This window comes from Sciurus carolinensis, chromosome 16 (genome assembly GCF_902686445.1).
Source record: "Sciurus carolinensis chromosome 16, mSciCar1.2, whole genome shotgun sequence".
NCBI classification, from domain to species: Eukaryota; Metazoa; Chordata; class Mammalia; order Rodentia; family Sciuridae; genus Sciurus; species Sciurus carolinensis.
This window is the reverse complement of record NC_062228.1, coordinates 18,345,927-18,371,612: the sequence shown is the minus strand read 5'-3', so window position 1 is coordinate 18,371,612 and position 25,686 is coordinate 18,345,927. Positions and strand designations below refer to the sequence as shown.

Genomic DNA, 25,686 nt, shown 5'->3' with positions numbered 1-25,686 from the left:
CATACCAAAAGGATTAGGGAAATGTGTAATTAAATGCAAAAATAGTACAAAATGATACTCAACTGACAGGTAACTATAGGGAATTTAAACACAGTTCAGATTTCCCTCCTGCTTTTATTTTAGAAAATTGTAGAATGCATTATTTTAAAGTACATTTCTTTGGTGCCCCTAAGAACATGCTCCATGTGCCTGTGGGGTGACCCATCAGCAAACACAATCTACAAATCCACTCATTTAGTGGGGCTCAAGACCTTTTGAGGTAGGTACTGTTCTTAGTCCCATTTTGCAGATAAGGTATTGAGTATCAAATTAATTAAGATACCTGCTCTAGGTCATGTAGCTGGAGTTACTGGGACCAGGATTGGTTTACTCTCAGAGCCAAGTCTTAGCTTGGCCCATTCTCTAGTTCCCTAACAAAGGAGTTAAGCCTCCCTGTCACTTGCTATGTGGTGACAGGACAGTGCCAAGCCAGGCTGTGTAAGCAACCAGCCCAGCCCCTGTCTCACCCAACCTGCTCTAGGAAGTGAGAATGCTCAGGTGCTTCCTGTGATGTGTTTACGCCCCCTGGTGGCCATGTGCAAAGGTGCAATTTTGTCTCTGGTCCATCCTGGTCAGGGATTCCCCCGCCAGGGGCCTGAGTGGAGCTAGATAACTATGATGGAAAAGAACCAGCAAGTTACTAGTTTTCAAATTAGTTAACATATTTTTGCTATTGTTTGTGTTCCTGCTTTTCTAGAGCACTAAGCTCTTGCTTCTTCTGTTGGCCAGGGCTTCAGGACTGAAACAGCGCTAGGCTGCTAGGGAAAGGGCATGCATGGATGACTGGGGCAATGAGACCCCACTGCTCCCCAAACGTATGGCAAATAGAGGAGGACATTCTAGATAGAGGGACAGTAAAGTCAAAGGCCTGGAGGTAGTTCCACAGAATTGAAGGAAGTGCAAGAAAAATCTGGATTAAATTTGACCCAGTCTCCAGCATAGCCTGGGGATGGGGGTGCCCTGATTATAGTCACAGATCCTAGTTCTTCAGACAAAAATAGCTCTGGAGCCAAAGAAAGGAGGACAGCTCCACCCCAACACCCCATATATTTTCCCCTGCCCTCTTTCTGCAGTCACCAGGAAGCTGGTGGGGGGTCTACCCCCACAACATATTATGGGCATAGCTGCCCCATTCAACAGATGGAGAAATGGGGGTCTCTACAGTCAGATGCAGTCCATTGTCCATGTCGCACATCTGGTCAATGGCAGTGCTAGGGTTCTCGTGTCCACCTGATCCAAGGCCCAACCTCAAAAAGCACCAGGTTACACTGGGTACCCTGTGCCAGAGGAGGCTCTTGTCTCTTAGAAAATCAGGTGTAAAAGACTTGGTACTTCATACATGAACCTCAAGGCTACAGGGCCACCCTAGTTCTCAGCAGGGAAGAAAAATCACCCAGTCTGAATTTTCAGGCTCCTACAGAGAAATGGATTGTTCAGGGGAAAATTTGAAGACTATTTTTTTTTCTCCCTCTAGCACTGGGGATTGAACCCAAGAGTGCTCTACTACTGAGTTGCACCCCAACCTTTTTTTAATTTTCATTTTGAGACAGGGTCTTACTAGATTGCCCAGGCTGGCCTCCAACTTGTGATCTTCCTGCCTCAGCAAGTCCTGGGATACAGATGTGCACCACTGAGCCTAGGGTTTGCAGGCTTTGATCATTGCTATTGGTTTTCCAGGAGTGTGTTTGAAACACACTTGTCCTGCATTTCCCAATGGAGATCAGGCTCAGAAAACACTCACATATTGTTAGCACCAAGTAGGTGAAGGCTCTATGTAACATAGTCTTCACTTAAGATGACTAAACAAAAACACAGCATTGAGGTGGGGCTAATTGTCTTCCCACCATGCAGCTTTCCCTCTGGCCTCAGTGATGCCCAAACTGGCCTCCAGACTACTAAATGTGAATAAAGGAGTTTCCAGGGTAATGACTTGCCTGGGAGACCAGAGAGCAGGGCCGGACCCATCTCAGCCACAAATGTGAAGTTAGGACCCTGGGGAAACTGGGGCAGTCAGTTCAGGTCTCTGGACTTTAAAAAAAGAAAGTGTGAGACTTTCACAAAGCACATGAATTCTGAAAGATGTGACCAGCTTTTCCAGAAAAAAAAAAAAAAAAAGAGTCTCATGAAACATTTGGAATGGCTGCACTAAAGGTGGAGAAATTCCTTTTTCTGCAGGATTTTCCAGAACTGGGATTGTGCTATTAAGCATTGTGACTTGTTTCCAGGGGTGGGTAGTTGGCTGTGTCTCTTTCCTCTGAGAACATTTTGTAAGATGGTGTTCCAGGAAGCACACTCAGGAAAGCATGGGGAAGACATGCTCTCAAATCCTGTTCAGACCCGGTCCAAAGGCTGGAGACTGGGCAGGCAGCCCTGGCCATAAATTTCAAGTCCTTCCTTTGGCCCACAAGTCAAGGACCTTTGCCCCTGCTGTTTTCTCCCCTTGGAATGTTCTCTCATTCCCTAACTTCCTTCAGATCTCTGTGAAAGTCTATCTTATCAGAGGAACCTTCCCTGATTTCCTGATCTAAAGCAGCAGAACCTCCAGTGCCCAGCCCCAGGCCCATAGGGTGAGCTCTGTCCTTTTTCCAGCTGCCTCTGATCCCCAGGGACAGTGGATTGTGCTGGAACTTCTTCCCTGTAAGGGACAGATAGTGGGAGGGAGTTCCTGGATTATTAAAAACACGCTGAGCTGGTTAAAAAGTAAAGAAAGAAATGGAAAGGAAAAGAATGTGAAAAGTTCCTGCAGAGTCCTGTGACCCAGAGATGAACATTGTTAACTACCGGCTTTTGTGTCCCAGTAAACATTTCTCTGCAGGCAAACGGTCATGCACAATTGTATGTGGGGGGCGGGGAGGGGGGGAGAAGAACAAATAAATCGCTGTTATTATCAAACCCCTCTTTCTTGGTCCTAGTCTGGTTTAACCATTTGACGTTTGGTCCCGGTCATTTTCAACTCGGCGCCCCGCGTCCTGATAGATGTGTGGAGGCCCCTGCTCAGGCCGAGGTGGGGATTACTGCGACCAGGGGCTGGGGGCTGGGGAGAAGCACTGACACCCTGCGCGGCATTCTTGCGCATACCCAGGCTGGTGCTGGTCCCTCGGTTCCTACAGACTCGTTCTGGCTAAGGCATCCCTAGGAGGGACGGGGACTCGCGGTTTCCTGGAGAGCTTCTGTTTCATTAGGCGGTACATCCTAGGACTTCAAGGCCATTACTTGTCGACCCAGCTGACACTGCGGTCTCTCTCTGCTGGAGCCCCGGCGGGGCGCGAGTGTGCAGGACAGCGCCCCCTGCTGGCAACATCCCTGCAGCGTCAGCAGAGGCTGCAGCTGAAAGCCTGGCCGGGGCGGTTCCTGCAAGGCTCCAGGGTGCCTCTCCCAGCTCCCTTTTTGCCTCTTACCACGCTAGTTTTCTAGGGTCGTTCTTCTACTCCTCTCCAAATTTACTTTCATGAAGGATATGAGTCATTTGTAACTTACGGTGCAAAAGACAACCACAAAGCCCCCGTACGCTGCCCTTCTAAGTAGTTTCACGGGCGCTCAGAGAAAGCGACTGACGCACCGTCACACAGCAAGAAGGTAGACGGAATGGTAGGCCTCAGGCTTGGGACCTTCAGGGTGATGGGAAATTCTGGGCCCTCCAGAAAATGTGACCTGAATGTAGGGATGACTGTGAGATGGTCGTGGCAAAGGGAGTGATTATTTTTCCACTGGATTCATCTTCTCTGTGTGGTTGGTGAAAAAGATTGCCCCATGTTTGAAAAGCCTTAAAAAGACTGAGAGCAGGATGCATTGGTACATGCCTGTAAACCCAGCAACTGGAGAGGCTGAGGCAGGAGAATCTCAAGTTCAAGGCCAGCCTCAGCAACTGAGACCCTGTCTCAAAGTAAAAAGTAATAAGGACTGGGAATGTATCTCAGTGGTAGAGAACTTGCCTGGTATGTGTGAGTCCCTGGGTTCAATCCCCAGAATTGCACAGGAAGAGAGGAAGAGAGAGAGAGAGAGAGAGAGAAATTTAGATCATCTTTTCTTAAAGAGTCTGCCCGTCTTCCTCTAGAGAAAAGCAAGCATTGACTCTAAGCTCTAGGAGCTTAACACAATCATTTTGAGGCTTCCTAACACCCTGGTAAGCCTGTTGACAGTGTTGCTTCAAAGCAGAATTAAGAAAGGGGTTGAGCCAGGCATAGTGGTGCATGCCTGTAATCCCAGCAATTTGGGAGGCCAAGGCAGGAGGATTAAAGCCAGTCTCAGCAAAAGCAAGGCACTAAGCAGTTCTGTGAGACCCTGTCTCTAAATAAAATACAAAATAGGACTGGGGATGTGGCTCAGTGGTTGAGTGCTCCTGAGTTCAATCTCTGGTACCCACCCTCCCAAAAAAACAGAAGGGGGCTGAGGCATGACATATTTTTCAAAAATTCCCAAGTTTTTGTTACTAGCACAACCTCAAGGTTTGCTGTGTCCCTGAGTCTGCTTCTCTGCAGGCATGAGTAGCCATTCCCTTTGAAGATAAGGGGGCACTATGGGTGAGGGTGTGTGTATGTATATATGTGAAAGTGTGTATGTGTGTTTGTGTATCCATCCTCATGTGTGGTTAATTTGGGAGACAGTGCTAGGGAAAATCACCTGGTCAGCTAAAAGGTGGTGAAATCAACTCACTTGATCTGTCTGGCACAGTCTCTATGACAATTGTCTCAGGGCATACATGTATTCAAATCAGCAAGAAGGTTCTTCTGGGTTTATTCAGATGCCCCAGGGAGTAAGGACATCACAGAACCACTGAAAGGACAAGTTCTTCTGTTTATTGGCAAAGAACAAAGAAATCTAAGGTTTTCACAAATACTCCTAGATATCAGGTCAGATGTGGCAGCTTTGACAGACAGAAATTGACTGCCACCATCTCAGGTCCCCCTGACACAAGATCATCCTCAAACCCAATTTTCCTAACATTCCACAGACAGCAAGTGTAAGGAATCCCACGGAAACCACGCCGGACACGGGAAATCACGTAAGGGAATTTATTGAGCAAACAGTGTCTCCCTGCAGGGTAAGAGAGAAAATGAGAGGAAAAGAAAGAGAATGAGAAAGGGCGCGCGCTAGAGAGAGTGGAAAAGCGAGGAGGATAGAGAAAGTGAGGAGGAGAGACAGAAGGATGAGAAAAGATGGTGGGTAGCTACAGTAAAGCAATTGAATTCCGCGGGGCTAACAGGGGACCAATATCAGAGAAGGACACTTGTAAGCTGACTGATGAACCAATAGCTAGCCAGGATGTTCACAGATTGACAAATGGTTGGGATTCGGGGAAAATGGCTGCAACAGAAAGGGTGGGGAGAGCAGCTTTGTACATTACAGGAAGTCTTTTCTTTCTTCCTTTATTTCTCCACCCGCCCCCACAATGGGGATTAAACCCAGGGGTGCTTTGCTGCTGAGCTACAACCCCAGTTCTTTTTTAAATTTTATTTTGAGAAAGGATCTCACTAAATTGCTAAAGTGTCCTCGGATTTGCCATCCTTCCACCTCAAGTTTCCTGAGCAGCTGGGATTACAAGCATGCACCTCCACCACTCCTAGCTAGAAAGTCCTATCTCCATAGCTAAGGAATCAGAGGAACTGCCAGAATCATCCAAGAGATCCATCTCCTTGCCCCTAAGGCACTCCCCCAACTGTTTTTAAAGCACAGTTTTTCTTTTTCTTTTATTTTTTCTGTTTATACAAGTTATGCCAGATGGAGTAGCAAAGGTATATTTTAGACAATTTGTAATGTTCACCTTTGCCTCTTTAGAATATACTGAAAGTAGCGGAGTTAGAGGATCAAAGGTATGCCTTGATTTACATTCCCACCTGCTGAGTTGGAATACCCGCCCATCAACGTTAGGTATCTAAATCATGTTTTAATATTTTTCAGGTTGATTGACAAAAAATCAGTAACTCATTTTAATTCACATTTCTTTGGTTTAGGTGAGGCTGAATATTTTTTCATATTTTTTTCCAACAATGTCAGTCGAACTGTACCTTCCCTTTCTCAAAGGAAAACAAATCCTTTTCCTCCTCATCTCCTCCCTCCTCCTTCTCCTTCCTTTTCTTCTTATAAGACCTTGAGAAAAGGAAGCCTTGGGAGACCAGATGGGGCACTTTGGCTGGCCATCATATATAGGATGACTGAGCTGGTTATAGTTTTTAAGTGAATGTTCCAGTACATACATATTATGGTTTGGATGTGAGGTGGTAATTGGACTTGAGGCCATTTGTGCTATGTTCTGGCTGAGAAGTTGTCTGCATTATGCCCATGTCCTGAGACTTTCTGTGAGGTCAATTTTAAAAACGATAGATTTCTTAATCTGGTGAAAGAAATTCTAGGCAGCATAGCATTCAAGGGGTGGCATGGATGTTGTTGGTAGTTTTTAGCCAAAGTTATTGTGATAATCAGGAGCAGAAAGCATGGCAGAAAGATTTGAAAAATGTGGACTTGAAAGGCAGGGTAAAACTGGGACTAAGGAAGCTGCAGTGCTAAAGACATTTCTGCCACTAAAGAAAGCTAAAGACTTTGTCCCCAGACAATAAGAAAAATGACTTAAGGGCATCTCAGGAGCTGGCAAGACCATACCCATCTCAAGGTCAAGGGAGTAAAAGAGAAAATTATCTTAAGAAGAGACCATTGGGGCACCCTTCTTGCTCAAGGGACCTGGGAAGTTTTTTCAACATGCTCAGCCTCCGAGACACACAGAGGCTGCTGCAGCAAAGGTCACTGGAGGTTTGGTTCTTGCTCAAGATGGTGGCAGACCTTGGTGTCAACCACGTGGTGCAGAAATGCCAGATGCTGGAGTTAGGGGTTCAGGCAGGCTTCCATCAAGATTTCAAAGGAAGGCCTAGAGGCCAGGCAAAGTGCAGCAGGTTTAGAGTTCCTGAGAAATTGAAGTGTGGAGATGTGAGGAGGAAGCCGAAGCTGCAGTGGAGACCCCCAAGATCAACAAATGCCAGTAACATGGGACATCGGCTAGGAAAGCTTCAGAAATCCAGCAGGTAGAAGCCAAAAGAAAGGCCATTCAGGGGGCTGGGGAGATAGCTCAGTCGGTAGCGTGCTTGCCTTGTAAGCACAAGGTCCTGAGTTCGATCCCCAGCACTGCAAAAAAAAAAAAAGAAAGGCCATTCGGGCTGCAACAAATAAGGCCACAGGGGCGGGGCTGAGCTACACGAACCCTTTGGAGAGAACATCACTGTGCCATTTGCCCCAAATGCCAGACATGGAACCACAGGACTTGTTTACCCAGCTGAATTTCAGTCTTGCTTTGATCCTTTCCCTTCTTTTTATGCTTCTTATTTTGTGAATGGAAATGTTTACTCTGTACCTTTATATATTGGCTACTTGTAAATTGCTTTTAATTTTACAGGAGCTCACAATGTGAGATTGCCTTGAGCCTCAGAGAAGACTTTGAACTTGAACTTTGAGCCATCTCAGAACTGTTGAGACTATGGGGACTCTTGAGAATGAACTAAATGTACTTTGCATTGTGAGATGTTGTGAGCTTTTGGGGGGCTAGGGGTAGAATATTATGGTTTGGATGAAGGTTCAGAGGAGAAATGATCAGATTGTAAGAGTCTTAACCCAATCAGTGAATTAATCCCCTGATAGGGATTAACTGAGTGGTAACTAAAATGGTAGTGTGTGGTTAGAGGAGATGGGAATGGGGGTGTGGCTTTGGGATAGATAAGTGAAGTTATCTGGTAAGTGAAGTTGCTTTCTCTGCTTTCTGATTACCATGTGCTCTGCTTCCCTCTGCCACATTCTTCCACCATGATGTCCCACCTTACCTCAAACCCTGAGGAATGGAGCCCCTTCCATGGACTAAGAACCCTGAAACCATGAGTCCATAAATAAACTTTTTCTCTTCTTTAGGTGTTCTTTTGGGTCCTTTTTGAAGAATTATGGAAAACAATATTCCTCCAAGAAAAATGGAGGGACAGTGTGGCTCAGAAGGAGGGAAGGAAAATTAGCCAAACATTAAACCTCTCCCAGTTCATCCTTTCCCAATAACAATGGGCCCTGAGGGGGAAAAAGCAAACTTTCATCCCTTCCCAGATTTATCCTCAGTATCTCCACCAAAAGCAAACATTTACCCCTTCCCAACCCCAATGCATCTTTTTTTAAAAATATTTTTTAGTTGTAGATGGACACACTATCTTTATTTCTTTTTATGTAGTGCTGAGGATCGAACCCAGTGCCTCACACATGCAAGGCAAGTGCTCTACCATTGAGCTACAGCCCTAGCCCCTGAAAAGCATCTTGAAGGAAGGAGGCTAATACTGAAATGCTGGACCCTGGACTTCCCCCATTGCAAATTAGCCCTAAATGGAAGCACAGCAAATATTGAAACTCTGGGAAATAATGAATCCTAGAGAAAGAAAAGCAATGGGCAAGATTTGAGTACTCATCCTGTGATGGGCTGACAGATCTGGCTCCAAGAGAATGTTATAGGCCAGACTATAAGGGAAATAACTAAACAGACTCCATTTTGCTCTGAGACTCCATGTTATGTAGGAAATAAGCTTCTCCCATTGGAACACCCCACCTCTATACCCATCAACAATTGCTTAGCTTCTCCCATGGGAACACCCCACCTCTGTACCCATCATCAGTTACTTAGTGTGACATGTTTAGCAATACAAAATGACGATTCTTATGTAGTGAAAAATTGCTCTCTTTTGATTCCTATTGCTCCTAAACGATGTACCATGTGAACGGTGATTGTGTGGATGTCAGTAACCATTCTTTAGTTTGTACCTAGGTAAGGGTCATTTTGACCCACTTCCCCCTCTGTTGATGATCTCATGATGTTAGTTTGTAATTTTGAATCATAGCAACAGACACTTATGATTTATGTGATTTTTGGTATAAGAACCCCTACAACCCTATGGTTGGGGCTGTTCTCCCAATAGCCATTTTGGGGGCACTGGGTAAGACAGTCAGTTGGCTGGCTTATTAAAGACTCTCAAATTTGGACTTTTCAGTGGTGATCAGTCTGTTCTTAAGTTGTGCCCCATAATAATCCCTTGGGATCTGGACTCCTATCTCCCCAGATAATAACGAATTTCAACATTTTTACAACCACCTTCCTAAGTTAAAGTTCTAACCTGTACAACTAGCCCCTAACTGTCAAAACTGCATGTCTGCAGTCTCCCATGAAACTATAAAAACCAGACTCCTTCAGTAACCTGGGGACCAGCTCCATACCCAGAAAATGGGCCCTCCCATGCTTGATGGATGGACTTCGCTGCAGAACCAAGGAAAGCTTGCTGATCTGAGGTTTGCTTCCTGTCTCCTGCCTCTGTCATTTGTGGGCCATGAACTTACATTTAAGCTCATGTAAGCTCACGGCCCACAAATGTAAGCTCCTTGCTGACCAGGAACAGGAGCAAGGTAAAATTGAACCTTCCCTGTTACTCTTCCCCTCACCCTGACATTCAGTTAAATGACCACTGGGACCTGGGAAGTGACCGTTGAAGTGTCCAGCACCCCCAAGGATCTCTGAGGTCGAGGGAATTCCCAGCCATGGCTCATGGTGTTACGACTGACTCTCCAGACTGACTATTCCCCTTACCTCCTTCCCCACCCTAAAGAAAGAGACCCTTCACACCTTCCAAGTCCACTTTGGCTGAACGGCTACTGGTATGTAACCTGTAACTGACCTCAACCCTGGGCTAGATTTTTGTGGCCTATGCTAATGTGGATGGTGCAAGGATTTGTATCAAATCCTTTATTGGAGGCATCCTCTTTCTGATCCCCTTCCCACACCCTTGCCATCCTCTCCCTGATCCCTCCCTTCTCTTACACCCTGCAAACCTCCAGATCAGAGACCCCTTTGCCCTTTTGTTCCTGCATGCAATACCAGCCTTTAAATTCTCCAGAGGTAAAACTCCCACCATCTGTCCATCAGTACATATGTCTGCCCGTCCAGTCCCTAGCAGATAGGCACCCTGCCCTGAGACCCCACCTTTAGACCTGCAGGACCCCAGGGGTCCCCCCACCATTGAAACTGGGGAGAAGTTATCCATCTGTCCAGTCTCTAGCAGATAGGTACCCAGCCCTGAGACCCTGCCTTTTGGCCCATGGGACCCCAGAGTTCCCCCACCAATTAAGTTGGGGTGAAGACGTTCCCCCATTTCCAGTAGGACCATCCAGCTTGAAAGATCCAGAGGATGCTTTGGTTTCAATCAGACACCCATCACACCTCCCCCATGGGAATCAATCAGTCAATTTCACAGACTCCCCTTTGGGTTATCTCATTGGTAATTTTAAGATCCTTTACTCCCAAACTGACCTTGTTCATTAAGCTCGGCACTCAAATTTGGCCACAATACAAATTAGATGCCCAAATATGAGACCTCTGAGTGAAGTCCCAGTCCAAAGTCATGTTAAAAAGCCTTATTTCAAGACCCTACCCTCAACTTACCTATGGAGCAGAAATTTAACCTTCTTGTCCCTGAGAAAAATAACTCTAACCAGCCCAACAGCCAGTGGCATATCTCAGTAAAGAGCATAATATAGCAGCCTCATTCCTCAAAAGTAGTGGGAAATAATGCTTATTATTTTCTACATGCAAACCTGGCCTAATTACCAACTGAGGGGAAAAGGGTTAAAAAGCCCTAGGCAGCAATTTCCCTGACCAGACTGAGTTGAAGCTTGCATTGGAATGCAAATAGCAGGCTCAATGGGAGACCTGAAACTAAAGGAAAAGTGTCAGTTTAACTCCCCCCCTCTCCCTCCCTCTTTCTCTCTCTTTCTCTCTCTCTCTCCTTCTTGTTCCCTCATGCCATTTTACTAAAATAATTAATGGCCATCATCATTTTTTTTCTTCTAGGACTTTTATTTTATTTTGTTTTCCTTAAACGCTATAATTTTCAAGCTTATAATTTTGATCCTACATACCTAGGTTAATGTTTTTCTAATCAATCCTATTTTTATTCAACTCTAGAGTTTTTCTGAACATTCATAACACTGCAGTGGAGATTCACCTGCAAAGGGCTACAAGGCCTTTGCTTTTGTGTTATCTGTTTATCATCTTGTCTGCATGTATATGTGCGTGCATCCATATATCAATGTACGTGATATCAAAATTGACCTATAATGAGCACTCATGAATTAGAATTTTAAAAAAAGGATCCAAGTACCTTTAATTCACATGGTTTAAAAGGTTCGGTTTACATTGGGTGCACAGATAATAATGTAAAGGTATAAATTCATTTTTTTCTAGGATTTTTTTCAACAAGGAAGAAATAAAGGCTGTTCAATATACTTGTCTGGTACCTTGATTCTTATAGTTAATAAGTAAATTAGATTTGACATACATGGGATTAATCTTCATAAATGTGTTTGTTAGCAGCATCTGTTAGGAGCAGTTGTGGCTCATCCATAGCTCCCAGAAAAAACGCTCCGAAGACAGGAGAGCTTACACAAGGGACTTTATTTTATGCGGACGATTCACGTCCGCTGGCGGGGAAAAGAAGGGAAGAAAAGAGAAAGATGGTGCGTGGCCTCTCCCAGATATTGGAATCTCGCGGGCTCGGAGGGATGTAACGTGGGAGGCAGGAAGATGGTGACAGCATAAGCCGGAAATTCCCTGTAACGGGAGGTGGTAGGGGGGAACGGGACGCAGATTGACAGGTGGTGGGGAGGCCGGATTCCTTATAGCATCTGATTAATTTACAAAGTTAAAATGCTATTAAATATAACAAGGTATTCTTAACTTCTTGAATTCTATGCAGAGATATACTTGAGTATTGTTTGTGTTTTCATAAATTGGTGAACAAACAGATGTGATTCTATGTACAAGGGGTCCAAAAGTTTCAACTGTATTTCAATTAGAGTACTGTAAATAATATGAAGTATTTTTTCTTATTAAAATGAAGTAATTTATTTAAATTCAGAAATTTCATAAAGGTTGTCTCAGAATGTGAATTAAAAGAGAAGTCAACAGATGGGAAAGAGAAAATAGAAAGTTCTAGGTATGGAAATATATTTACTAGAAGGAAAAAGAAAATGTTCCTGGCTAAGAAAGTCTTTGTGTGATGAAATACATGAGGGTCTAACTAAGTGCTAAGAAATTCTGTATGTACACAAAGGGCAAATTTCAACAAGTTTGTATGTAACTAAGTTGGTTGGAAGTATGTGGGACAATCAGGTAAAGGTATTTAAGGTTTTTTCCTAAGGTCAAATACTAATGTACTAATATAAAACCAAGGTTAAATCCATATGTTGAACTGACAAGGATTTCTTATAACATTAATTTACTCTTACCATTGTGTCTACTAAGTCTTATTCTTTAAAGCGACTGGTCTATGAAACACGGGTAGCACAGCAACAATTATTTTTGAGTATTACGCTACATTACAGAGTCTAAATTTTCCTTTAAAAGCTAAACTTAATAAAAGAAGATCAGTATGGCATGCTTAATGTGTTCATATCTTCCGGGACTACAAGTCTTTAAAGCAGAGAATTTAAAAGAATATTTTTATCAAGCTGCTATTCTCTAAATGAACTTGTCTGTAATGGTAATTTTAAACTTAAAAGAATAGTGAATTTTATTGGGGATTTATTTATGTCATTTAGTGTTCTGTAACTGGACTTGAACATTATGTTACCTTTTAGACTGGGATAAAAAATGTAATTGTATTTCTAAAAGACAATGTGAGCCTGATCTGTTTAAAGGTTAATATCATGAAACATGAAAGCATTTGCCACTTGTCCACACAAAAGGAAAGTTAAAAGCTCTCTCAGCCTTTCTTTGATTCATGTTTTAAAAATATTATATTGTGTTAACTAATCTTCATATAGACTCAGTAAACAATATATGTAAATTTTGTAAAATAACATTTAAGAAAGAGGCAAAGATAAACTTCAAAATTAGAACACTTTACTTAAAATTTGTGAAGAGCCCCACCTTACCTGAGATAAGGCTCTGCCTCCCACCTCACTGCATGTTAGAATGACTCCAAAGTAGGCCAGACTCGAGCTCACTCAAAAGATTCATTTTTGTTGTAATCTCAAATAGGGGATATAATGCATGACTCAGTCAAAATTCAATATAGCTATCATGCAAGCTGAATATATTTTTACTCTTCCTAATTTCATTTTGTAAAACCATTACCTATTAATGTTTTGCAATGTTTGTGCTTTTAGAACACACAACCTAGATTAATTTGAGATAATAAACCATCAGCTACAGGACAGATAGGCTATAAGGCTAACTTCCAGTACTAATACAGACCCCAATTAAATGAAAAGGTAAATGGCTGCAAGGTTATAGATATTAAAGTTAAAACCCAGTACTCTTACTTTAAGACTGGTAAGACTGCCTTGCTGGATGTTTAAGATCAAGTTTTAGATCAAGATTAACAAAAAAAGAGCCCAAAAACCCAGTATTTGGCTCTTGCCCTCTGAGTCAGCCTGAACCCAGGGAATGGGAGAGCTTCTCTAAGGAACTTTGAAACTCTGGGCCACATGACCTCCTGATCACGGAGATTAATGAGATCACTGAAGAACAGAAAGCCAATCAGTGCACCTGCTGCAAACAGGAGGGTCGTTGGAAAAGAGAGGCATCCCTAATGTTACCAAGGGACATCACCTCATCAAGGAGACCCTACTTAGTAGATGGCACTAAAAGAGCTAAGAAGCTGCTCTCAAGTTTCCTAAGAGTGACCCTTGTGGGAACTCAGCTGGCTCTTAACAGCAGATAGGAACAAGGCCAATTTGACCAACTTGATCTTGAATACTTAGCAAAAACAGTCATAACCAAAATACAGTCATAACTGGGTTTAAAAAGAAAGACAATAATTCCTTTACTGGAACTTAAGACCTACACTTGTGTCAGTCCTACAGCCCTGATGCCCCTGAATTCTGAAGTTTTTTTTTTCCTTTGGGAGACTCATATTTATCCCTGCCTACCAAAATTACTCCTCAAACTGACAATTTACCCCACAACCAAAACAGCACACACCAGGTGTAGGAACTCCCACCCGCAAATTATTCCCTTACTCATAGAACCAAAAACATCCCCCAGGATTAACACAGGAGCAGCCAGATTAGGAACCTCTATTCACTATAAAAATAGCACAGGTTATTGCAGATATCTAACAGGTCACTGATTTGGTACTGACTCTGCAAACTCAATTGGACTCCCTGACATCTCTCATCCTGTAAAACCAATCAGGAAAGAATGCTGTTTCTATGTAAACCAATCAGGAGTGGTAAGAGACAAGGATAAACAGCTCCAGGACCACCTGGAATATGGACAATAGATCTGACTGAGGAGCCTTTTCAAATATTGAACAATAATTTTCAATATAATAAGTTTTAAAATATTACCCATCTCAATATTTCCTTTCTTAAGGAGTCCTGTCTCACAGCATGTATATTAAATACCTATGTTTTATTGTCTGGACTTATTCGAGTACAATATGATGCCTCACAAAACATGTTATATTAAATGTGAAAACTGTATGTTACAACAACGTGCCAATCGACTATATGATAAAGTTCAGGACACATTGTTATGGTTCCCAAAAGACCAGTAGCCACCTGGCTCCTTGTAAAAGTGCTAAACATTTTATCTGAGGACTAATAGCTGACATTGTTATTGTGGCTGGGATAATCACCTCTGCATCTTTCTATTGCAGTAGGCATCATACTAGCAGGCACAAACAACTCATTTCCATCAACAATTTCAAAAAGTTTACTGGCAAACTCAAGTGCATATTGATCAGGGACTTGATCCTTTTCACAATGCCTCTTTGGATGTGTTAAAATTTTAATTTCAGGTTCTGGTCCTGGACAATGCAAAAACATCTACTTTTAATAATGAAGAAGTTTGAGACAGTTTACCTGAAGAAATTTCTTCTCTTAACCATTTTAAATACTTTTCTACACACGTGGCTTGGTTACTGGCTATAATGATACTGTTAATTTTATCACTGTGCTTGTTTTGCATAGTTTGTCAAGCAAGATGGAGATGGTTAAAACATCAGGAAATTATGATTCCAAAATTAATTATGCTCGCTTTGTTCCAGAGGACCTGGACTCCTGAATCATGGAGAGTGCACTCTGAATTTAAATGGGGCACAATGGCCATGATTAAGAAAAATAGGGTCCCAACTATTTTACCTGCTAGGTACTTGAGGTGCATGATTCCTGGCATTTTAGAAGAACATGTCCTATTTTGACACTGGAAAATTGTTTTCCTAGCACTAGCAAACTAATTAATGCTCATCTTTCTTATAGTAACCTTTCTTCTTCGTATTCTTAATTTTGTACAGAAGCAGTTTCTTAATGAAGTAAACTCCCCAGCTCAAACTGCCTCCTCGAACACACTTCTCCCACAGTCACAGCCTGACTTTCTGAAACCACAAAAGGAGGACTTTGCCTATGATGATCTCAAGGCTCCTCCCCACACATTCCTCCCCGCTGGGGTCTTCATGTTCTATTCCAGAACTCTGAAAGGAGGGTCTCCCCAATTCCCCCCCTTCTCAACTCAAAGCAGCCAGATCTGACCTGACACTCCAATTCTTTTTCCCCTCTCAGAGTCTAAAATGAAGGATTATGGAAAATAATATTCCTACAAGACAGCTCCCCAAGAAAAATGGAGGGACAGTGTGGCTCAGGAGGAGGGGGGGATTAACCAAACATTAAACCTCTCCCAGTGCATCCTTTCCCAATAACAATGGGCCCTGAGGGGGGAAAAGCAAACTTTCATCTCTTCCCAGGTTCATCCCCAGCATCTCCACCAAAAGCAAACATTTAACCCTTCCAATGCATCTTAAGGGAAGGAGGCAAATACTGAATGCTGGACCCTGGACTTCCCCCATCGTAAATTAGCCCTAAATGGAAGCACAGCAAATATTGAAACCCTGGAAAACAATGAATCCCAGAGAAAGAAAAGCAATGGGCAAGATTTAAGTACTCATCCCTCAGGATCTAGACACCTATCTCCCCAGATAATAATGAATTTCAACATTTTTACAACCACCTTCCTAAGTTAAAGTTCTAACCTGTACAACTAGCCCCTAACTGTCAAAACTGCATGTCTGCAGTCTCCCATGAAACTATAAAAACCAGACTCCTTCAGCAACCTGGGGACCAGCTCCATACCCAGAAAATGGGTCCTCCCATGCTTGATGGATGGACTTTGCTGCAGAACCAAGGAAAGCTTGCTGATCTGAGGTTTGCTTCCTGTCTCCTGCCTCCGTCATTTGTGGGCCATGAGCTTACGCTTTTAGTGACAGCAGTGAAAAAGCTGACTGAAACAATTTAATATTCTCAAGGGTACATTTTTATTTGGAAGTGGGTTGTGTGGTAACTTAGAAAAACTGTTGTTTGAGGCTTAGTAAAGTGATGTAATATTTCTCAGGAAAGTGGTGGGGGCCATCTGTGTGTCTGTAGGACTTAGTCCAGGATCTGTCACATTGTGGGCACCCACAGGCACCTACAGGTTGAGCAATTAAACTCTGTTGTCTCTGTCCTGAAGGATAACCCTCTATAACCTAAAATGAATTATTTGTACAGAAAAAGAAAAAACAAAAATTGTTTGCTCCCTAGTTGTCTCACACCCATTTTTAGAGTTGAGTTATTTTTAGTATAAGTCTGAAACAGCACCCCACACTCCCAGGAAGAGAGATATTGTAAATCCTGACTTGGTGCTTCTGGAAAAGGCTAACGGTGAGTGACAGTGCAAATATCACCCAGGACAAGTTTTACTGCAGGCCTATCCTTGGGTCCAGGTAGGTTGGTCAGGTTCCCCAGGTAAACAAGGGTGTCTTTCTTCCCGAAGACCCCATTCTCAGAGCTCTGAGTGACTTTTTCTCTTCCTCCTAGAAGGACTCCATTTGACTTACCACAGTCAGTGGAGTTTTATTAAAATAATTTATAAGGAAGCAGATAATGACTGGAATCTCACAATGTTAGGACAGAAGGGCCTGAGGGTAATGTTTGATGTTCTCTGCCTTTCTTAACCTACCAACCACTAGCCTTGCTCTTGTACTTGCCAGTGACAGGCCAAAGTAATTGTGAGTTCAAGGCAGTCATTGGCGAGGAGCCAATGAAGACTTTGGAGCAGGCATTTGAGTTTTTTTTTTTTTTAATAAGGATCTTTTTTTTTTTTTTTTTTAATAAGGATCATTTTGGCTGCTCTGTAAAGAATGAATGGTCAGGACCATTCAAAATTGGTGGTAGGACTGGGTTCCCTAGAACACGCCTGTAATCCCAGTGACCAGAAGACCAAGACAGGATTGCAAGATCAAGGTCAGCCTGGGCAAAATAAAAAATTTTAAAAACCTGGGAATGTAGATCAGTGAGAAAGCATCCCTGGGTTCAATCCCCAGTACCAAAACCAAAACCAAATCCAAAACAAACAACAAAAAAAAAAAAAAAAAAAAAAAAAAAAAAAAGAAAGAAAGAAAAAAAGAAAAAAAAAGAAAAAAGAAAAAGAAAAAGAAAGAAAGAAAAAAGAAAAAGCACAAAGTTGGTGGTAGGCAGACCAGGACTTGAAATAGGATGGAGGAGCTGGAGGCAAATGGATGGGTGGACAGGTATTGAGAAAGGGGGCTTGACAAAATTAGTAACTGAAAGGAGAGTAGGGAGGGAGAAGGAGGCATCGAGGTAAATTACCCCCAAGGTTTTTGACTTGGATCTTTGGGCAGATGGTGAGGCCATTATTGGGTTAGGGGAGGAGAGGAAAAGCAGGTTTGGTAGGAAGTTCAGGACAAGTTATGCTTGAGGCACCCATGGGGTAGGGGTCCAAGTTGTTGAAAATAATACAGGTGCGATACTTAAGAGAAGTAATACTTAAGAGATACTTAAGATACAGTGCGATACTTAAGAGAAGGGTCTGAAGCGGTCCACAGAGAAATAGGAAGCCGTGGGGTGTTAACAGTAAGGAACTGGAGAGGCCGCTGGGTTCGGGGTGTGCAAAGTGCAGCGGTTACGTAGCTGCGGGGCTCAATCTCGTGACTACGGGGTCAGGTAGCCCAGCATTCAGGTACTGTCAGAACCCGGACAGGTAGGGTGGAGAGGGGTGCTAGCCCCGCCCAGTCCCGCCTCGCTGTCGTCCTCTTGTCCTCTTCAGTCACTGGGCAATTTTACTGTCCGTCAAGGGTCCGCCTCCAAAGATAAACCAATCAGGAATGGCAGGAGTGGCTTTCTTCTGGAGCTTGTTCCCTACTAGGACCGGTTCCATGGAAGTGAGACCAGAGTGGCGGCAGCCGGTGCAATGTGCGCAAGCGCGGAGCTGAGGTGACCGAGAAGGCGGCAGCGCGCAAGCTGATGAGAAAAGGGCTGAAGGTTCGAGGTAAGGAAGGGGATGAGCAGGGATGTGGACGCCTCCTCTCCCGCCAGCCCTCGCCGGGGCATGGCTCTCTCCAGAGCTCGGCGCTGGCTTAGGTTTTGGGGCGGCGAGCCGAAGGGGGTGAGGAGAGGTTAGAGGGCGGGCCCGTAGCCGGGAGAGACAAGCTGGGCCCATGGTCACGGTCACCCCACTCTTCTGCGCGCGCCACGTGGGCCCGCGGACCGGGGCACCCACACTAGCTGCTTTAACCCTGGAACACTCTTTGAGCTCGGCGTCCGGACTGAATTCCCATCTTTCACAACCTGGGAAGCGAAGGCTCAGAGGCACCCCATCGGTGGCCTGGGAGCAACTAGCTGGGACGTGGCCGCGCCACGGTTTGGGGGGCATCGGGCTTAGTAGACTCCGGAGTCGGAGCTATGAGGCTGTGGTCAGAGACTTGAACTCGGGACCTGTTTTCTTTATAGACTGGAAATTGGGTCCCGGCTACGGCGGACGGCCTCGGCCTGCACTCTCTGCTGAGCCCCGGAGTGTACGAAGCCCTCTGAGCCCCTGACCGACCGACCTCTCCTGTACCCAAGTTTAGCCGGGTGGGTACGGTCCTCAGTGCTAGCGCTCTCGAAATCCAGACAAACTCTGGGAGGGCAGGATTCATAAATGAAATCTGAAAACACGTGGGAAATGCCCCTCCTCCCGGGTCACCGGAGAGAAGCTAATTATAATGGCTGGGGCAGGTTCTTTTTTTTTTTTCTTTTTCCTTGCCCAAGGAAAAATACCACCGAGGCTGGTGAAAGTGCTGTGCTAGGAAACTGTTTCTTTTATGCCTGTGGAGGCAGATGTGAGGCTTTTTAGAAATCAGTGTTGACAATGAGTCCAACCCCTTTGATCTACTGAATCCTCACTTGGGAAATAAGTAGATTATAACCTAAGTAAGGAAAAGGTTGCTGCATAAGGCCATGTAGTTCAGTGTTTTATAAATACCAGGTTAGTGGAAACAACCTCTAAATCCCCAGCAGTAGATAAGCAAATTGTGATTATTTATGCCAAATGGTATATTGCATATTTATTCAATGTATTAGCACCAAAAAAAAAAAAAAAAAAAAAAAGAAAGAAAAAGAAAGCTCAAATAACAGGAAAGCCAGATTCAAAGTTATATGTGGAACATATACTTGATGACAAAAATAACTGAATTTTTCTAAGCAGAAGGGTCATAATTTATTAAATCCTCACAAAACTTTGTGAGTTACCATCCCACCCATGGATAACTGGAGTTCAGATATGCAGTATATCTAATACTAGACAGATAATGTGCTACTGGGCCTCTGAAAATGCCACATGTAGCCAATATTTGAGGACTTATTGTATGCCAGGTACAGGGCTAGACACTGAAGTGCTAATGGTAAGATAGTTATAGTTCTCTCTTTTTTGCAGGGGGTACCAGGGATTGAACTCAGGGGCACTCGACCACTAAGCCACATCTCCAGCCCTATTTTGTATAGAGACAAGATCTCATTGAGTTGCTTAGTGCCTCGCTTTTGCTGAGTCTGGCTTTGAACTTGAGATTCTCCTGTCTCAGCCTCCCTAGCTGCTGGGATTACAGGTGTATACCACCGTGCCTGGCTCAGTTCTTAAATTCATGGAGTTTACAGACTAGTGGGGAAGCACTAGTGTAAAGTGTGCTGGGGAGATTGTGAACATGGGAGCTAGACTCTAGGTTCTAGAAAGAGAAAGGATTTGAGAAAGAGGAAAAAGAGACCTTAGGTCAGCTAGTAGGAAGAAGGGAAGCCTTCAGTGTCCCTGTAAAAGCTGAGAATTTATAAAATCTTTTACAAATTTGTAGAATGTGATTATGTGTTAAAATGAGTAATAGGGACACTTACTTAGCATTTTGAATTTTGTCAATTCTTTTCAATTGTTTCAATCACTTTTGTTTAGGATATTAGCAAATTAGATGTTTCAGAAGTTGATATTTTTAAGAAATTAAATTTTGAAACTTTCTTAAACTCTTTAATTTTCAGGCTTAAAAAAAAGTTCCATTTGCTAGTATAGTTTCAGAATGTCAAGTACTGTATCCTGCCGGATCTTAAATTCTGCAAGGAACCACCTTGCCACATTCCAAGGGGGCAGACGCTTATACTCAAGGTGTATTTCAAATAGGAATCAATCGAAATGGAGGCTCTTTTCCCGGGTGCCACTTACCCTGAAAAACAGTTCCCCTTGTGGTGGCTTTGCTCTGCGGAAAGCCTACAGACACACATCAACAGAGGAAGAGGATTTCCACTTGCAGCTCAGTCCTGAGCAGGTAAATGAAGTGCTTCGTGCTGGCGAATCAGCCCACAAGATGATTGACTTGAACAGTGCAGTTCCAAATTCAGTATTGCGGTTTGAGAGTAACCAGCTAGCTGCCAATTCCCCAGTGGAGGACCGGCGAGGTGTAGCCTCCTGCTTGCAGACAAGTGGACTGATGTTTGGCATCTTTGATGGACATGGTGGTCATGCATGTGCGCAAGCAGTGAGTGAGAGGCTCTTCTATTATGTGGCAGTGTCCCTGATGTCCCACCAGACCTTGGAGCAGATGGAGGGAGCAATGGAGAACATGAAGCCCCTGCTGCCCATCCTGCAGTGGCTCAAACACCCTGGGGACAGTATCTATAAGGATGTCACTTCAGTGCATCTTGACCACCTCCGTGTCTACTGGCAGGAGCTACTTGATTTACACATGGAAATGGGACTGAGCATTGAGGAAGCATTAATGTACTCATTCCAGAGACTGGATTCTGATATCTCACTGGAAATCCAGGCCCCACTGGAAGACGAAGTGGCAAAGAACCTGTCACTTCAGGTTGCCTTCTCTGGGGCAACAGCTTGTATGGCCCATGTCAACGGAGTTCACTTGCATGTGGCAAATGCTGGTGACTGCCGGGCCATCCTTGGTGTTCAGGAGGACAATGGTATGTGGTCATGCCTACCCCTTACCTGCGACCACAATGCCTGGAATCCATCTGAGCTCTCCCGGCTTAAAAGGGAGCACCCTGAGTCAGAGGACAAGACAATCATCATAGATGACAGGCTGCTGGGTGTCCTCATGCCCTGCAGGGCATTTGGGGATGTTCAGCTGAAGTGGAGTAAAGAGCTTCAGCGAAACGTCCTGGAAAGGGGCTTTGATACTGAGGCCCTCAACATTTACCAGTTCACCCCCCCACACTACTATACTCCACCCTACCTGACTGCCAAACCTGAGGTTACATACCACAGACTGAGGCCCCAGGATAAGTTCCTTGTGCTGGCCTCAGATGGCCTCTGGGACATGCTGGGCAATGAGGATGTGGTGAGGCTGGTGGTGGGGCACCTGTCCAAGGCGGGTTGCCATAAGCCAGACCTGGCCCAAAGACCCGCCAACCTGGGGCTCATGCAGAGTCTGCTGCTGCAGAGGAAAGCTAGTGGGCTCCATGCAGCTGACCAAAATGCAGCCACACACCTGATCAGACATGCCATTGGGAGCAATGAGTATGGGGAGATGGAGCCAGAGCGACTGACAGCAATGCTGACATTGCCAGAGGACCTGGCAAGGATGTACAGGGATGATATCACTGTCACTGTGGTATATTTTAACTCAGACTCAATAGATGCATATTACAAGGGGAGTTAAGAGTTTCCCATCCTATTGCCAGGTTAACATAAATGCTCTTTAAAACATTTCTCTTACTTTTAAATAAGCTATGCAAATATCACTGTTGAAAGGACAGGCAGATATTAGCTTGCTGAATATTTGACTAACAGGAGAAGAGGGGGAAAACAGCTAAGGTTTAAAAATAGTAGCAGTGATTTCATATCCCTGAATGTACTGGCTAACTCTCCTATGCAGAGAGGGCAGAGGACCATAGAATTGGCCTGGGCTTATATAGCTCAAATCCTTTGTAAAGACACTGATAAACTGTGTCATCCTGAACTTTCAAAGGGCAAATTTAATCATCATTCTAAGCATAAAAAACTTTAAGATCTTCTGAGATTCAACTGCAAAATCTGCAGATGAGATAATTCTGAATTCACAATCATGTACTCTAGGTTTATGAAGTTTTTCATTTAATTATAAAGCCTAGGTTTACAAAGCATACTACAGTACACTTTTCTATGTAATATTCTATTTTTGTGAATGTTTTTGTGAGGATATTCTGTAAAACTACATTCTAGTTCTGTTGTAAGATATTTACAAATTAATCCTCAAACTCGTAAGCAGGCCTACTGTAAGCATGTTTGGGTCACATTGTCTTGTTTTTCAGCTGAGGGTAACAGGGCCTAGACCTCTGGACCAGCTGAATTTACTTGTATAGCATTTGGTTTCCTCCACTGAGTCTCACTCCAGAAACTTTGAGCTATACCAGGAGGTAATTTATGTCTAATCCTTAACTCCTGGCCTTTTTCTTGCATTAGGAAAATCCTTCTGGGGCTTATTTAATGAACCCCTCCCTGGAGGGATTATTTATAGCATTTAGTCTTTCTGATTATATCTCTCAAACATTCTTCTGTTAATTCCATCTGACACGGTCCTTCTACATCTGCCCAGTCTTGCCCTGCAGCTGCTGACTACACGAGAGTATCTTAGAAAGTCTTTCACCTGTTCCCTACTCAAATGGGTTTCCAGAAAGGAGACAATGTCAGCATGTGTGATAGTTGTGATGGACATTTAGGCAGGAGGCAGAATTATTCAGTGGACTTAAGATTCACCCTGAATCTGAAGAAGTGAAAATATAAGGGTCTAAAGAGAACAGCCACTAGCTGAGGCTCTCTTCATCCTGAGGGGCAATGAGGAGGGAGGAGTGAGACTTATCAGATGGGACATCTACCCTAGACTGCAATAAATTGCCATTGCTACGCCTCAGGAATTAGACCATGTTTAGTACAGGAGTTAAGGCAAAAATAATAATTTAGCTTGTGGTGCTTTCCATGGGCCACAGAGTCTATTTACTTAAAAATTAACCCACATGGATCCTTTTTGGGGATCAGTTTCCTCTTCTCGGGTACATCTGTGGCATTTAAACAGGAAATGTGTCCCTAAATGGAAACACAAATATAATCCCACAAAATTGACAGTTTTAGTTTTCCTGAACTGCATCAGGCAGAATTCTTCAGTGCATTACCCTCTCTGCTCACCCTGCTTGCCATCCACTGAAAAGAAAAGCAAATAGTCTGAGTGGCTTCCTCTTATTTGTGTTCCAGCTGACATTCAATCAAGAGTTGGGACATGTCGTGTGGAGACATATCTTTCTATATTATCCAGTACACCTGTTTAGAGACATGGCTTTATCCAAGATATTCTCTTTTGAGTACTTAAGTCTTGGTCTTTTTGTTCTGAAACAATTACTCCTTTTGATCTCTCAGAAATAAAATGTGAATCACTACCATTCTGTTAACATGAAGGTTCCCTGTTCAAACTGAGGTGAGGACTCTGCTTGTCTAACATTTTTATTTGTCCTTTGTTTTCCATGCCAACTAAACCCTGGAGCCTTAACTGGCATAGAGTGAATCCTACTTTGGATGCATGGTTCATAAACGTATCTGATTCAGTAGCTTGAGTGGCAGCTGAGAGAACACAGATTTCCCACCTGTGTCTCTAAGCCTGTTTTTTTTCTCTGCCTAATAGATTTTCCTGCTTTCTAGTTGGTATATTGAGAGGGAAGAATGGCACATTTATTATCTGTCTTTTTTCTGCTATGAACTGTCAGTTCTTCCCATGAGTACACTAGGGAGTATAACCTTCTGATTAAACCCCAGTGTATCTTCTCCTGACCTTAGTTCTTGTCAGTAGCCTTCCTGAAGCACATGGTCTACTGCTTTGGGACACTGCGATTGGAGAGGAAGTTAGCAGTCTTTATCAGATCTTGCAAAGCACTTGTCATTCCTTTTATATGGAGATTTCAATTTTGAGACTTTTAAAATGAATTTTTTTAAAATGAGATTGGCCATCTAATATTTTAGATGTAACTTTGAAGGAAGTATGCTTTGGTGCTTAAAATTATTTATTATTTTAGGTATGAAACTGATAATGGCATAATTTAGATACTATTTATATATAAATAATATAGCTCTGTCAATTCTGGGTCAAAATGGATGGAGAAGATGATATTCTCAATTCACATTGGTATCATGGATCATTACTAAGATTCAGCTTTCTGGGGCTAGGGATGTAACTCAGTTGGTAGAGTGCTAACCTTGCATGTACAAGGCCCTGGGTTCAATCCCCAGCACTACCAAAAAAAAAAAAAAAAAAAAAAATCAGCTTTCTGAGATGTTATTTGTATATTAAAGCTAATTTATTATAAGGAAAATGTAAACTTTGGGGTATGAACATATTTCTCCCAGGAGTACATTTGGCCTAAAAGATGTGATATTATGTGCCCTGGATAAAGTTCAGTTTGAGACACAATCAAATTGGCACCTTTTAAACATAAGTGAAACATAAACAACTTGAACTTGAATTAATTGAAGAAAACTGTAATTATGTGGAACCAAAAAAAAAAAAAAAGTGTTCAAAATAAGTCTGGCTGGACTCTTTAGTCCATCAGCCCTTAGTGATCCATCTTTATTTGACAGCTTTTGGGAAGTCTTAAATTCCCAGGTCAAACCAGAATATCCTGGAACTGAGCCAACCTAGTTTCATCAGAAAATGGTTCACTTGTCTCTGAAATGTGATCCCCATGGCAGAAAAAGCCCTGGTGTAACCTTGGAACTGGGGGACCCAGGCTTGTGAAAGAGCTGCCACATGCATGACCTGAGGGGAAGGTATGTTTGGGCTGCTGTATAACCATCTCCTGAGCTGACCCAGGCTCCGTTCCTTCCTTCTGGGGCACCTGATGTCTAACTTGCCTCCCGGAAAATATTTATCAGCATTTTCTTGGTATAATTATTAACCATTTTCTATAATAATTACTGGCATTTGTATTTTGGCATTGTAACCAATGTTCATATTTGGCACTGATTTTCTCTAATCATTAGTGATATTTAAGCAAAACTTGTAAATAAAAGAAGCAAAATGAACTTTGACTTCCTTTGGTGTGACCACTGATTTTTCTAGCTCTTAGGACACAAGGTTTTGTTTCACCATCTTTATCTGATCAAGGGAGAGTTTAGGCTGTTTTAAAAGATTCCATCCAAAAGAGAAGCATGGTGCTCTACAAATTTGTGGTGGCTGCTGAGTACCCAGGAAGTCCTCATTTATGTTAACCATATGTGGGAGAAAAAGTAAAAGGAAATAGACTTCTGCTGTGATGGTTTCCACACACTTAGGGGCAAGGTCTGCTGGGATTTTAGATAGACAGATAGATATTGAT

General features: G+C 43.3%; 1 protein-coding gene across 2 annotated transcripts; it reads left to right on the top strand.

Moving 5' to 3' along the window:
- Nucleotides 1–18,241: 18,241 nt before the first annotated feature.
- Pdp2 (pyruvate dehydrogenase phosphatase catalytic subunit 2) lies at nucleotides 18,242–25,419 on the top strand. 2 transcript variants are annotated; one of them, XM_047529664.1, is made up of 3 exons: nucleotides 18,242–18,364; nucleotides 18,826–18,948; nucleotides 20,377–25,419. In XM_047529664.1, the coding sequence occupies exon 3, from the start codon at nucleotides 20,415–20,417 to the stop codon at nucleotides 22,005–22,007; it is 1,593 nt and encodes a 530-aa protein (XP_047385620.1). In that variant the 5' UTR covers nucleotides 18,242–18,364; nucleotides 18,826–18,948; nucleotides 20,377–20,414; the 3' UTR covers nucleotides 22,008–25,419. The 2 variants fall into 2 exon arrangements, with proteins under 2 accessions (XP_047385620.1, XP_047385621.1); XM_047529665.1 differs by lacking the exon at nucleotides 18,826–18,948 and having other exon boundaries at nucleotides 18,253–18,364.
- The last annotated feature ends 267 nt before the right edge of the window (nucleotides 25,420–25,686 follow it).